The sequence below is a fragment of the Equus przewalskii genome, chromosome 3 (genome assembly GCF_037783145.1).
Source record: "Equus przewalskii isolate Varuska chromosome 3, EquPr2, whole genome shotgun sequence".
NCBI classification, from domain to species: Eukaryota; Metazoa; Chordata; class Mammalia; order Perissodactyla; family Equidae; genus Equus; species Equus przewalskii.
In genome coordinates, this window is record NC_091833.1 from 62,931,270 (window position 1) to 62,947,622 (window position 16,353).

The following is a 16,353-nucleotide window of genomic DNA, read 5'->3' on the forward strand; positions in this document are numbered from 1 at the left end:
GTCTCCCGAACCACAATGGTCACGTCTGACTTCAAATCTCACATGAGTGCATCTAATCAGCTTAACAAAGTTCTCATCTGGAATCCTAGCTATAAGAGCACTGGAGAACATAGTTCCAGCTTTTGCTGGAGTACACACCACAAGGAGGTTGGAATGGATGGCAACTGCCGACTAGCCATATTCGCCACTCCAGTTTCCACAAGTAGGAAAGAACGGCACTGCAACAAGAAGATGGAAGCCCTGTTACTGCAGCCTCTCTGTTATCATCGAACACAAGTGCACAAAAGAGAATTATATAGATTCAGCCCTGCCTTCTAGAAATCACATTCTGAGACCGAGAGACCTGGAAGTGGGGTGACCACTTAATTTATTGTTCAAACTAGGACACATTTGAGAGTGAAAGAGAACATTACTGATATTTATGCCAGGATAACAGACATGATACAGAACTGCCCCAGGAAAACCGGCCCTAAGCCTGTCTATAAAATATGTAAGATTCTTCATGGTCTTGCTTCAACCTCCCTTAGCAATCACATCTCTCAACACAAATCTCCACTTACTTTTTGCTCCATCCTCTTTGAAGTTCTATTCCCCCAATATATCAGTACTTTCCAGGTCTTCTCCACATGTCATGTCTGTTTCCTCGACACGTTTATCCACCTGTCTAACTTCTGTGAAGCTTTTAAAAGCTAGCTCAGGTGTCACGTCCTCTCTTGAATCATTCTCAAGATTCTTCCAGGTAGAGAAAATTGGTTCTTCTTCAGTTGCATACTTGCTGTCTGTTTATTTCTCTTCCTTTCCTGTTCACTTGTGACTTCCTCAGTGATGGAAAATGGGCTTATTCACCTTTTATTCCTAAAAGGTAGAAGGGCTTATTCACCTTTTATTCCTAGAAGCACTTTCTAAGCTGAAAAATTGCTGAAGAAATGTTTGGAAATGGATGGATGAAAGGAAGTTAGGAGGAGAGGAATGAAAAGAAGAAAAGAGGGAACGAGGGCAGCAAGGAATAGGAGAGAGGGAGGAAAGGAAGGAACAAAGGAGGAAAGGAAGATTGTGCGGGTGGCAGGAGGAAAGGAGGAAATGAGCCTTTTCTAGTAACTCACATTGTCGTGTGTGAGGATTCTCCTTGTATTCCCAATCTATTAGATCTTTAAAACTACTGAATGAGTTGAGATGAAATCAACTGCTGCTCATTTAGAAGTAAACTTACTACCTGTAGTCTGGATTTCCCATCTGATGTTTAAAGAAAATATCAGTATTTATAGACTTGGATGACAGTCAGTGGTTAAATGTTTTCACTACATCTATGTTAATCTATCAAATACGTCATTCCTCAATTTGAGTTGAAAATATAAATGTTTAGATTTCTTGCTTTACAAATGCAAAAAGATTTTTAAAATCTAGAAAGATAAATTTACATATACTAAGATTTTGTGCACCATGAATCATCATTATTTCACTTTCTTTTATTCATCACAAGATGATTCCTTTTCTGAGTGGTTTCATCTTGCTTGTTGTGACCCTTATTGTTGATTTTAAGGGATGACCCCCAATGAACCCTGATTTATAGAATTTATTTCTTGCCTTTATCTCTGTAACATGACTTCCCGAAGTTCACCCCCAATTTTCCATCATCTAAATATGTTTTTTTAAAACCGAGTTTGTAATTTTCTAAAAAACTCAGTGCAAAACATTTTCGGTGAACATTTCAAACGTTGTGTTCTTTGGACTGTAAGGAGACACCTATGTTTGCTAAGGTTTTAATTTTTTGAACTCTTTCTATGTTTGTGTTAAGTAACAAGTAGCTTTTTTGGGGGCTACTCCTGGAAGACAGTTTCTTTCTGTAAACATATTTATAGTACCTTTTGGCTTTGCCAGCTTTTAATGAACAAAGAAGGTCACATTGTTTTGTGAGAAAGGTGGATAGAATTTATTTTTCTGAGGTTTAATAAATGCTGCTCAACCTTAAACTTCTCTCCCTTCCATATGATACCATGTGTTGCAAGAATGTATTCAAGAAGATTTAATATCTTATAAAAGTATGATTTTTTTTTGATTAAAAGAATGTTGTCCGAGCTTTTACACCAAACGTTTCACTACTACCTAACTTCCACAAGTCTGAGTGAATGTGTATAGCATGTCATTTAGGGAAAGCTGAATGGGTATAGAAAATTCGAAGTCATGTTACAGAGTAACATGCCTATAAATCCAAGCTTCTCAACCACCATGTGTTCTTAGCAAAAGCAAATTAAATGAACTTCTGCTTCTGGCCAAAATGGAATAACAAAAACTGGATCCACCCTCCTGCTTTAAACAACCTGAAATGGACAAAATATATGAAACAATCATTTTGAAGACACTGGATATCTAGAAGTGAAGGACAGTGACCCCTAAGAGATGAGAAACAAATGAGATGATCCTCAGCATTACCCCGGTTTACTGTCTGTCGGGTTTCCAGGCTGAATCTCAGGGAAGGAGAACCCAGGCTGAGCCTAACAGACGCTCAGATTTGAGAAGCCAGAGCTGAGAGTCTGGGAGATGAAGGTCGCCAGAGTTCACAGGACTGAGCGTGGGAGAAGAGAGAGCTACACAGAGGCAGAGCTCTGATGAACTGTACAAGTTCCCCTGTAGTGTTTAGCCAAGTCCTGATCAGCACGTACATGTGAGGAAACTATGCAAACGTTGGAACAGACCCACCTGAGAGGATTAAAGATAGCAATGCCCGCACTCCCATGGGGCTAGGAATAGTGCTTGTTCCCGCTAGACAGACTGGAATGTCTCATGATTCACTCAGTATCAGACAGCACACAGAGGGGTCTTGCCTCAGTAGTCGTGAATAATTAGCTCTAGATGAGTGCTGCTCTGAGCCCGCTTAATATATCTTAAAAGCAAGACCTGAAAGGCCCAAACTGTTTTCAAGCAATTTAGCTGCACCCAAGAACAAAGCTCAAGAATATTGATAGGATAATACCCTCAAGGACAATCTATGTTGTCATAAATGGCCAGATTTCATCATTTCTTATGGCTGAGTAGTAGTCCATCGTGTATAAATACCACATCTTCTTTATCCATTCGTCCCTTGATGGGCACCTAGGTTGCTTCCAAGTCTTGGCTGTTGTGTATAATGCTGCAATGAACATAGGGGTGCAAGTATCTTTATGCCTTTGCGTTTTCAGGTTCTTTGGATAAATACCCAGCAGCGGGATAGCTGGATCATATGGTAGATCTATTCTTAATTTTCTGAGAATACTCCATACTGCTTTCCATAGTGGCTGCACCAGTTTACACTCCCACCAGCAGTGTATGCGGCGGGGGGGGGGGGGGGGGGGTGTGTGTGGGGGGGGGGCGGGTGCGTGGAGAGGGGGCAAAAGGGATGATTAGGCTTACATGTGAGGGGATGGACTATGACTAGTTTTTGTGTGGTGAACATGATGTAATCTATACAGAATTTGAAATTTATTACGATGTACATCTGAAAGCTATATATTGTTATAATCCAACATTACTGCAATTAAAAAATAATAAATTAAAAAAAAGAATATTGATAGGAATACAAGTACATCCAAACCCCACAAGGTAAAATTCACTATGTTAGACATCAGATCAAAATTACCAGGAAGGCAAAGAAGCAGGAAAATATAACCCAAAATGATGAGAAAAATCAGTCAGTCGATTAAAAGAAATGTTGGAATTAGAAGAGAAAACATCAAAACACCTACTAAAACTGTATTCCATATGTGAAGAAAAATAGAAGATATAAAAATACTCCCATTTTTTTTGCTTCCATATGATCACTAGTATCTGGGAGAATGTATTATAGGTATATGTTTGTATGGGTAAAATGTAAATATAACAATGTTTCTTTCCTCTGTCATATTTATTCCTTAGATGAAGAATAGTTTTATTTTAACAAGTAAATGTCTTTAGTGGAAATTCGCTTTAGGAATGGCTCAACAACTTGATTTGAATGCAAAAAAAGTGCTATGTTACATTTAACTTGGATAATGTCATCATTTGTGGGTTAGGAATTACACTATTCCATTCATAGTATTTGATAGCAAATATTGTCTGTCAGAAATTGTCTTAAGTTTGCAATAATTAATGTGGCTTAAATATATTGACTATATATGATATAATTATAAAAGCTGACCTTCCATCTGAACATAAGTCAAAACTGTTTGATCAGTATTATCCAAATGAGCTTAGCACTTTAGATTAAAAATAAAATGTGGAATGACTACTTCTTCAATATTTTAATGTTATGATAATATATATCTTTAAATCTATGTTTTTATAACTCTGTTTTAGTAAAAATTTATTGGAGGTAGCTTAGTAAAATTTTCTTGCATCATGATAAAAAGGCATAAAGTGAATTTTTAATCACAGGATAAAATTCTGGTCTATGTTGTTGATATGTAAATTCTTACATAATCTAAATGTCACCTTTACTCAACCTTTTATAGGTTGTCTACAAAATCTGGAAACATAGGTAACATTTTATTTTTCAGAGAAGAGACTGAAGATATCCTCGACAATATTATGTATATTTGTCTATGTCTCCAGACTTTATAGACATCTGTGCTCTTCTTTAAATGGTGAACAAGAAGATTATATCTTACTGATATATCTTAATAGACTTCTACATTCTCATGAAGTATTTTTCCCCTGTAAAAATATGTTTTAATTGTAAATTGTATCAACTGAGCATTTAGCAACAAATAAATTACAAATACATATGATTAATCATTTATGTTCAAAAAGCCATGACAACAATAAGCATCTTTAATAATTTAAAATAGTGAAATTATGGCCCAATTATTTTTTTTTAATTTTTTTTTTCGGATGTACATCATATTTTGAATTCTGGATACATTACATCATGTTCACCACCTGAACACTAATCATAGTGCGTCCCCTCACATGTGAGCCTAATCACCCCTTTTGCCCTCCCCCCTCCCCCCTTCCCCAATGGTAACCACCAGTCCAATCTCCAATGCTATGTGTTTTTTTTTTTTTTTTTGTCGTGGAAATTTATCCAGGTAGAAGATTTTAGTGATCTTCTAGCACAGTCCATTTATTTTACAGATAAGAAAACTGAGGCTCATATAACTTTGGCATCTTTCCAAAAATCATAGATGGATCGTAGCAGAGCTGAGCCTAGAGCTCTATTCTTTTTGTATTATTTTTCTATTGCTGCATAACAAATCAAGAACTTAGTTTAAGCCACTTACTGCCTTAAAACAGCACTCCTTTGATAGCTCACAGTTCTGTAGATCGGGATCCAAGGTGACTGGACTGGATTCTGTGCTTAGGGTACCACAAGACCAGAACCAAGGTTCTAGCCAGGTTGAAGCCCTATCTGGAGGCTCTGGGAAAGAGTCCACTCCCAGGTTCCTTCAGGTTGTTGGCAGAACTCAGGTCCTTGTTGTTGGAGGACTGAGGTGCCCATTTCCTTACTGGCTGCTGGCTGGGGTTTACTGTCAGCAAGTAGAGGCCTCTCGCTGGTTCTTGTACAGACTCCCTTCATCTTCAAAGCTAGCAATGGCACATCATAGCCTTCGCATAGTTCACATTTTTGGCCTTCCCTTCTGCAACCAACCTGAGAAAGCTCTCTGATTTTAATGGCTCATAACGTTAGATCAGGCCTACCTGAACAATGTCTCTAGCCTTCAGTCAAACATGCCACATAACGTAATCATAGGAGTGATATCTCATCATATTCACAGGTTCTGGGGATCTTCGTGGGACCATTTTAGAAGGTCTGCCTACTACTATCCTGAATCTATTCTGATTTTCTTTGTATTATACCTCATTTTGAAAGATCTATAATATAAATATGAATACAGAGTTTACATATATATATAAAACATTTGCATATATCTCACAGAAATATAACTTTGATATTCATGTGGCTCACCTCATCACTTTCCAAGATCTTTGTCCATTTTCTGCCTTTTGAACACCTTATCTAAAATTGTGCCCACCTCCCCTTGTGCCTCTTACTCCAGTCGTTCTGTTTTATTCTTCTTACCCTGCTGAGCACTGGAATGTAAGTTCTCTGTGGGCAAGCTCCATGTCTTCCTTGTCCACTGCTGTACTTCCAGTGCTTAGAACAGTGCCAGGTCAAGTAGCCATGTTCTTTAAATATTTATTGGAAAGAATAAATGGCAAATGTTAATATTCATAGTTCACTTAAATTACTATTAAATCATTCCATATGCCTTTGGAGAAAACTTTAGCGTGTTCAAGTAGAGTTTCTGGGGAAGTTTGAGGTGGAGAAACCTTCCACCCTTAATAAAATAGCATATATGGAGCAACTGATGGGAATCACTTGAGCTTTGAAATTGACAGCTATAAATGGAATCCTATCTCTCTTCTATGCAGTTGAGCCTACTTAGAAAACTTTAATTTCTAGCAGTGTCAGATTGCTAGAATATAATCTAGTAAATTGGATGTGGACTTCTTCTACTCTTCGATTTAATAGAGCTCAACTACAAAAGCCATAAATAAGAAAGATTATAATTTAGTCAAGAGGATGAGAAATGTTAATTAAATGCTATTAAATGTGTAGAGTAGTAAAATTTGCAAATTCAAAACGGTACTATCTTCCAAAATTAACTTTATGATTTTAGCTAAATGAGAGCAACAGAAGAAACAAAATAGGAAACAGATCCCTAGTAACAAAGCCTTTCATTTAAAAATGAAATAAAGAGAATGAAATAATTAATTTGGGAGATTAAACAGAATATATCATCCTTTTCAAAGGACTGTATAGTCTAGTAATAGTTTATTTAAAAAGAATGAGAAGGAAAATGAGGACAATTGATGACTGTAGGGTTTATTAATCAGGATTCTTTTAGTTTCAAGTATTAAGGAGTAACATCAAACTGTCTTAAGCAAAACTGTTTTAAAAAGGAGTAAGAGAAGAAAATGAGATGGTAATGAGTTTATTAACTTACAAAACTGAAAAGACCAAGATTTTAGGATTGGTTGAATTCACAGGCTCAAAGTCGTCATTGGAGTATTAACTATTCTCTCCATAAGTAATCTTCCTTTTCCTCTTCTTGAATTGAACTTAGACCAACGACTATCCCATGCTGGCCCTAAGCAGCTCCAGAGTTATATTCTGCCAGTTCCAAGCTTAGTAGTGAGAACTTCTCTTTCCTAGGAGCTCCAAATAAAACAGCACTTGGTCATAGTTTCATTGGCATGAGTTAGGCCATTTGCCATCCATTAACCAATTACTAGAGTCAAGGAAATGGAATATAGTGCTTGGCCATGCCTGGGTCAATGCCCACTGCCAGAGCTGAGTAGAGAGGTGTGGAGTAGGGAAGAGAGGCCAGGTGGTGTAAATATCTGTAACTATATAGTCTGCCTGGAGAAAGATAGTTCCCTCTCAACCAAAGTTACCAGATTGGCAAAGAAAAATACAGGATTCTCACTTAAATTTGAATTTCAGATAAACATTGAATAAGTTTTTAGTATTAGATACGTCCCATGCAATATTTGGGACTTGCTTATACTAAAAGAAATTGTTGTTTATCTAAAATTTGAATTTATCAGAGAATTCTGTATTTGTCTGACAACCAAACATCGTTTGGTTTCTTTCCCCACACCCAAACATTTCAGTGATTAATTTAAGGAATGGTTTGAATGGGGCTGAACAGGCAACATTGAGGAGAGTCCACTACCATGAGAATGAAGGCCTGGACCTTTCAAAAGGCATTATGAGGCCAAAAGACTGCAGAAGGGGTCCCTAGGCAAACAGATTATAATAAGAAATTAAACACAAACTGCGTGAATGCAAACCAAGATAGAATAAAAGAGACCAGTGGAAAACTATTACTAGGGAATGTAGGAAGAGGAGGATCTGAAAAGGAGGATAAAGTAGGGTGAGTTGCCTGTACAATATCCATTTCCCCTCCTCCTTTATTTCAAGGCCTCACCCCTTCATCTTTTTTAAGGGGACCTCGGTATTATACACAAACCCACACTTTTCCTAAACATGTGCTTCAGAGGAGGCTGGCCTCAGTGACAGGGGTTGATTCGTGATTGAACTAAGATACAGAGGGTTCTGTTCTTATTTTTACATGGGCATTTGATTCAAATCTGGCCACTGAAACATGTAGTTAAATGTACCTGAGAGGTGCTAGGAAAGATTTTTGCCTACTCCTAAGAAAGATGTACATGAAGATACAATTTGTATTACCTGGCTATGATGCTGAAATTGGTGCCGCCATTTTGACATAATCAAAGAAGCAAATCTGAAGACAAAGCTTGTACACCAGGAATGGCAGGATATGGAAGATGGAAAGAACTGGGTACTTAATGATCTACTAATGAAGTGATTAACCCGGGAATCGCCCTGTCTCTGGACCTCTTGTAATGCAAACTAATACTCTTCCTGGTTGCTTGAAACACTTCAAGTTTTCTATATTTGTAGCTAAAAACATTCTAACTGACATATAGGGGATTCTTATTAAAAGTCAGGATTTTCTATATATATCGGACACCGAGGTGACTTTTGTATTGTTTGTTTGCGGATGATCACAAACTCAAAGCATGAAAACATTACTTTTTTCATTTACAAGGTAAGTTTTCCATTAAAAAAATGCCATATGCTATCCCTTAAAGTAGTCAGTGAAAACAAAAGCAAATGTGTATTTTAGAATTAGAACTTTTGGGGAAAAGAAATCACGGAAAGTAATATTCATTCAATGGTAATGCCTTTTTTTAAAAAAAGCAACAGTTACTTAATGAAACTTCAGAACTGACATCATAAATTGGCCTGAATATAGTTCTTTGAACTAGCATTACGGAATTTCCAAGTTGGTGAAAGATTCAGCTGCTTTTCACAGAAACATTTTATATCTTGGGAGAATGGTGCCCCCACATATATGGAGATACTGTTACCGTATCTTTTTAGGAATTATAACAACATAAACTTTTTAAAAAGATATCAATGGAAAAGTCATTAGTGGATGATACAAACAGGCCAACAAAATTATTTATTAACTCCTTTCTGCTTCTGATGTTAACAGATGACATTTGTTGGTTTTTATGCCTGTTTTTAGCTCTGATCTTAGGATCTCGATGTACTTTTGGAAACTCCAGCTTGTGGCATTTCAGTCACTGCATTTTCGCTACAGTGTTCTGTTCATGAAGAGTGCCAAATTTCTACATATAGACTCATTGTGTATTTGTTGTTACTGCAAACCAGTATGATTCTTCCTCATTCTCTGAAGTAGAGGCACTATAAAGAAAGCTGCTGTGGGACGTTTTGGTAAAGTGAATCTTACTTTATTATTCACTTATGAACATGAAAATTACCTTTCATTCCCAAAGGGAGTAGGAGTGTAGGGGGAACTAGACAACAAAATTAAATATTGTCAGTGTCGTATCTGTTAGGGCTAGGTTCAGAGACATATAAAAGAAAACCCAAGCATGGCCTAAATGTGATGGAAGTGCTGCCCCTCACGTGTAACAACATCTGGTGCTGGGCAGTCTAGGGCTGGAATGCCAGCTCCACAGCCGTCGTGGGGTCAGATCTCTGCTTCATGGCTACCCTGCCATACTCAGCACATGCCATGATTCCAGTGTCATCTCAGAACTCGACACCATTTCCATGTTCCAGGCAGCAGGAAGAAACACTGAGGGAAGGGCTAAAGGAGCGTGCCTACTGGGATGAATCCCGTTCCTTTGAGAAGCCTTTATGGAAGCCCTCCACACAAGCCAATTTAAGCCACTGAGGTATAAGCAGTACTTCTGCTCATATCTCATTGGCTTATCCTTAGTCATGTGCAATCCTTAGTCATCAAGGAGACTGGGAATGACTTCTAGCTGGGTTTATTGCCGCCTCAAATAAAACTGATATTCTGCTCCTAAGGAAGGAAAGAATAGATAAAGGGTAGATGATTCTATCACAGTATATCACAGTATGCTTAAGATTGGATTCCGATTCCAAATGTATTTGTATCAGATTCAGAACTTGATCAGAACTTTTGTACCTTTCCAATTTTACCTTTGTCTCCTGTACTTTTTCAGACCATAGGAATTTCTTCTGGGGTGGGGAGTGATTTCACCAATCCTACACTTAAATCTCCTGTAAATATAATTAGTCATATAAACATGCCATATTGCATCCTGACAGTGTCTTAAGCCCAAGTGTTCATGATCAGCAAAACAAGTTTTATTGTACTTTATCTATTTGGTAAGTTTAAAATTCTGATTTAACGCTAACAATCCTATATTTAACACTAAAAATAACTGTATTTATTGTCACTTGATTGTTCACCTGTCTGCCCCAAAATATTTCACTTCAATAAAAACAGGCTTTCTAGCAAAATTATTCTTTTCTGAAAGTTCCTGTACAGCAATTGGGAAGCGAGAGGGTACAAAAAATGATAGAATCAAAAGCTTTCCAAGATACTAATTAATTCTTATCAGGAACTCCTAAGGTAAGTTTCAAAAAGTTTTAAATTTTCCAAAAAGTTTGAAAAAAGAAAACTCACTCACTCTAAGGACTAAGGGGGATTGCCTTTGATCCTTTGATATTTCTGAGAAGCTTGAAAAATACTTTGAACATCACTTTTCTGGAATGAAGCACGGGGAACAGTAGCACACTCTACCTATGGCAGGACCTTCCAGATTTTTTTTCTCACCTCTGTTTTAAAAGAACTATAACTATTTGATTTGTACTATATAAAATAAAATGTTGAGGGGCTGGCCCCGTGACCGAGTGGTTAAGTTTGCGTGCTCCGCTGCAGGCGGCCCAGTGTTTCGTTGGTTCGAATCCTGGGCGTGGACATGGCACTGCTCATCAAACCACGCTGAGGCAGTGTCCCACATGCCACAACTAGAAGGACCCACAACGAAGAATATACAACTATGTACTGGGGGGCTTTGGGGAGAAAAAGGAAAAAATAAAATCGTTAAAAATAAAAAAAATTAAAAAAATTAAATGTTGAGAGCTTTAAAAAAAATCAAGGCTTCTCTTAATGGGAAATCATCATCATCATCGTAGTAATGGTAGTAAATACTCTTTTTTGAGGACTTATATCCAAACACTGTGCACAGAGTTTTTACTGTTATTAATCATATCATCACAGCAACTCTGCAAAGTAAGTATTATTATCCCATTTTACCACTGAGGCTCAGAGAGATTAGGCATTTTAAATGAAATCACACTGCCAGGATTTGAAGCCAATTATATCTGATTATAGTTGCCCGTGTGACTGAGCACTTGACTGTTACATGATAAAGTAGACATGGGGGAAAAATTCATTATAAAGGAAGATATTTCACAGCCTCAGAACTGTCTGGAATTAATAATGATGTGTGTGTGTGGGGGGTGGGGCATATAGATAAAAAGGGCCAGAAGTTATTCCACTGTTTTTCTTGGAAATGTTTGACATAGTCCATTTTAGAAATCATAGAAAAAAACATTGTACGGCACAGGGGGACGTAAGGGACAGAAGTATTCTTGATTGAATAAAGGCAACAGTGGAAAGAAAAAGCCTTCCTTCTTCCCTCCCAGGTTCCTCATGCAATGAAAAAAAGAGGTTCTCTTCTCTTTCCAGAAAACCGCTATTTAAGGAGGGATGCAAAGACCAAACTAAAGGTGTGTTAGAACAGAATGAATGGTCCTTCTGAAATAAGTGCTCAGCCTTCTTCATTCATGCATCAGACTTAATGATATGATGACATTGCAAGTATATTTCCATTGGACACTGTTGCTGACAGTTCTGCCAGAAAGAGCCATTTTTAGAACTGGGAGCTCATGTATGAATTTGCTATTTGTATGTTAACTCTCATAACCTTTCATATTCTCGAGTGTGTGAAAAGACTCGAGGTTAAATAGTAAAGCTGTTTGCAGGTGTAGTCTCTTGCCCTCAATGTGGGTTTACAGCTCTTAAAAACAACTTTTGAGGAAAGCTTTCTGTTTGATGTGGACGATGGTGAGAGTTATTTATGTATTGTGGAACCAATGTGATTTCCCAATGAGGAGAGAATTCCCAGCTAGTGATCTAGCAGTTGGGCTTGGGTCAAAGTGAATTACAGTATAGCTTTCAAACCTGAGTAGTCATATTCAGAGCTGCCCATACTTGTAGGGGAGGTTGCTGGTGTGTCTATATATTTTTTAAATGTGGAAAGTGAGTGGGATCTGTCCTTCCACTACTTCTGATCCATGTGGCTAGGGCTTGGTCATCAATCTTCCTGGCCAAGAGACACTCCCCCGCCACCCCCCAACTTTACTAAAACCACTAAGGTGGAGAGGAAAATGACTATTCATTAATGTCAGACACTGATTTAAATGGCTTACAGGCCACAGTACAGCATTAAATAAACCTTCATATAAAGCTTGAGTCAGAATTGGTTCTGTCAAACTTGTTTTTAGATATGTGGTTGTTTTAGACATCAAGGCAGTTCATAAAATAAAATTCTTTCCAGGTTTTATGTATTTGAAATGGAAATTAATATACTTTCAGCTTTATACCAGCAGTTTTGAATATGATCTTTTATTTTAGTATCCAAATGATAGATTTCGTTTTTTTCAGTTCACCAAAACATTTTCTTCACCAAAAATATGATACTTAATCTGAAGGCAGATAATCTAGGTACTTGGAATCTGAGAATTCCTCTCTCAGTCTTTCTCTCCACATAGACAGACAGACAGTTAGATAGATAGATAGTTATAGATGTGGAAGTATATGGATATATGGATATATATCTCTATATATATGTATATGTGTCCCTCTGTGTGTGCATGTGTATGAAATGTCCATTTGGAAAATAAAAAAATTAAATTCCTTCACTACATAAAATAAAAAATTGTTTACGCTTTTATTTTTCTTCAGATATAGCTAATTTTCTGACTGACTTCTTCTTTTGGTATCTCACAGATTCAGATATATAGCAATTGAAATGACCCGCTACAGAGATGATGGCCAGTATAAATGTGGAGACCTAAAGTGTTAAGTGGCTATACCTTATATAGCCACTTCTTCCCTAGCAGCATTCACTAGAAAACTCATATACTCATAAGAAATAAGTAATATATGGTGACTAATAATCGTACCTCTACATGCTGTTGTGTTGACGTGGTAGAATTTGATTTAAGTTAAGGCTACTGGAAAAAGAAGTAGTTTAAATTTATGTGATAGAAAATTCTACACTCCATGATTATAGTAACTTAAATTAACCACTGTAAACTTATCAACACATGATTTTAATTTATCATCTCCATTTATTTAATAACTACTTAGCCAGCACATATTCTGTTTCCCTGTCTTCCCTGCACTGGAATACAGCCGAAGGAGGACTAAACTACTTTTATCCTCACAGAACATTCAGTCTGGCACGGTGGTGCTGCTTTCTGTACAATAATATTATTTGACCCTCAGTGTTGCTGTTCTATGTTGACGTTACAGGAGGTCTGTCTGATCATATGCATGTGTACATTACTTGAGGAATAAACTGAAAAGCAGGATCTCAGTGATTATGGATTATAGTGATAGGCCCTCTAGAAGATTCTTTTTTGTGGGAAGTTATTAGAAGGCCCACTGGGGAATCTGAAATGCCTGAGTTCCTTTTGTTTCTTGATAGAGTCGGATCTGGAAGGCCTTGATGATCTAGGGACCGTTTATAGCAACGTTGACCAGCAGCTGAATGAAACAATGAGGCGCCGCAGACACGCAGGAGAAAACGATTACAACATCGAGGTTCTGCTGGGAGTGGATGACTCTGTGGTCCGTTTCCATGGCAAAGAGCACGTCCAAAACTACCTCCTCACCCTGATGAACATTGTGAGTAGTGACTCCTTTTTGAGGCTTTTTGATCTTTTAATTCGCTTCTCCTGTTTTGTTAGTGTCTTTTGGAAACCTATGTGAGGGTTTCCATGACTTCACCCCAAGTCCAAAATGTGTACGTAACTGCATTAAATTCAAATATTGATTTACATATTTAACATACAAGAAAACAGAAATCAAGGAAGCAGGAAGGAAAATTTTCTTTTGCGTGGTCAACTAGTTTTCCTTTGTCACCAAAGGCAAATCATAAATTTAAAAAGTCACAATGAGATGGAACTATAACATGAATTATGATTTTCATTTTGTTCTGGGTTTGATCAAAACTCTCAGGACTTTGTCCACATGCCTTGATGTGGACCATGAAGGATGAAATAGTTCTTTTCATTTTGTGTCCCAGGATGACAAGGAGTGACTTAGGCCTGATAACTCTGTATGGATGCTTGTTATTAGAGCTTTTGAATAAGGCTAATATTTTTCAGCATTATATGATTAATGGTAATATATGTACAAAGCACAGTCAACTCTTGGCACAGGGCTGCACTGCAGTCATAAAGGGCTCATTAAATTTGTCCTTTATTTCTCCTTTATGAACCTTACTCCTATCCAAAAGAAATTTAGTCAACATCCTCAAACTGTTCTTTTTTTTTCCTTATGAATTCACAGAGAGCAATTAAGGAGAAATAATATACAAACCACCTATTTCTAAAAGATAATTGAAATAGTAATACACTCTATTTTATATATTTCACTTCAAAGAATTATAAAATACCTATTATATTGATCTAGCAAATTTATTACCTGAGCGTATTCTCTCTCTCTTTCAGCTTTGATTTTTAATTTAATTCCATTGAGCATCTACGTTGTTTACCTTCTTTTTTCCATGCTTAAGATTAGATTTCAAACAATTATACTGGAGAAGAAAAATTATTAATTTTATTAATCATGATCTTATTTATAATATTTAAGCCTAAATGTTAAATATGTTTTGTTTGTTGTGATGTCAGTTTATAAAAGTCTACATATACCATGTCTCTGTGAAATGGAAGATGAGTACAGAAATTCAAACACATTTTTGTTTGTTCATGAACACTAATTCCTGTTGTGAAGACTAAACATCACTCAGAAAACAAATTACCAGCCTTGACAGTACGTGTGTATAGAGGATCACTGTTGTCATGATATGAATGCCTTTAACTCTTGACTAACTGTTTGTATGACTTGCTAGTTGTGTAACTTTGGGCGTACTGCTTAGCCTCGCTGTGCCTGCTTCAGTCTCTCCATCTACATAAAAAGAAAAATAATTAGACTTCCCTTACTAGGAATGTTGAGAGGATTAAATGAGTAAATACAAGTCATGTGCTTTGTACAGTGTTAGATACATATGCATAAGTATACAATCATGTCACAGTTTTCCAAATGAAATTTGCTTCCAAAATTACCTAAAATTTAAAAATTCCTGTGGAGATGCTATTCCCACTTACCTCATTCACTGTGTCCCTGGGCTGCTTTCTTCTACCACAAGGAAGTCAATCAGTCGATACAGACTTGTTAGGTGCTCAGAACTCTAGAAAGCTCTTGGAGTAATGCAGCAGAGATTTGACATGGTCCTTGTCCTTACTGAACTTCTAATTTAGTAAAGGAGGAAAAAATAAATATGTGAGAAAATTAAAAAGTTGAGCAATAAGAGGCATGCTATTATTACAACGTATATTGTAGGCACTGTATTATAAATGCTGTAAGACTTGAGACAGAGGATTATGACAACAGTCATCCAAGTTGTGAAGTGATGAGAGTTTTAGATCAGGATTTAGGAGGCAGAGCCCTTCGCTCTAGCTCCATTACCGATTGGCTCTGTGACCTTGGACAAATCGCGTCCCTTCCTGGGATTTAGTTTCTGTGTTTATCAAATTCAAAGGCTCAACAAGATGTTCATTAATTCTGTAATTCACCAGGGAGCTGGGAGTTAAACGGAGTCTTTAGAGATTTGTTTTTCTCCTGTTGTTTATTTTGCTTTGTTTGTTTGCTTTTGTGTTTTGAAGGACACATGCAAATATAAAGGATTTCTAGGTAGACTCTATCGACAAGAAAGTAGAAATAGATGTAATATACTGACCAGACAGTAAATCTAGTTTGAAAGGTGTCAAAGAATAAAGAAAGTGCTACATTTTAGGTTAAATAACAGTCAAAAGAATTGTTTTGTTTTTAATTCCATTAAAAAGGTTAGCTAATAGGCTGAGTCTCTGTCTCAAATACCAGGAATTATTCTAAAGTTAATAGAGCATTGGAGAATGGAACTGCACAAGAGAAAATAATTTTTAAAATTTAATAAGTTCATTGCATCTGAAGTAATTGTTGTAGATAGGGGTTTGGGGGAGACAATAATAACACTCCTCTCCTTCCCTTCCCAAGGTCATAACCAAGTGAGTGATAGAAACAGTGATCAGACAGATGGGGAATAAATAGTTTTATTACTGATGAGAGCTGAATTGCACATGACTTAAGTGCGTAGCCACAGAGACTTTCCTTATTCTAAATTAGTGATTCT

General features: G+C 36.9%; 1 protein-coding gene across 2 annotated transcripts in view; it reads left to right on the forward strand.

Moving 5' to 3' along the window:
- Positions 1-16,353, forward strand: part of ADAMTS3 (ADAM metallopeptidase with thrombospondin type 1 motif 3) — a 267,184-nt gene that overhangs the window by 193,941 nt on the left and 56,890 nt on the right. For both annotated transcript variants that reach the window (XM_008528165.2, XM_070614684.1), the window contains one exon: positions 13,606-13,805. In XM_008528165.2, coding sequence (XP_008526387.1) covers positions 13,606-13,805 — 200 coding nt within the window. The remainder of the gene's footprint in view (positions 1-13,605; positions 13,806-16,353) is intronic.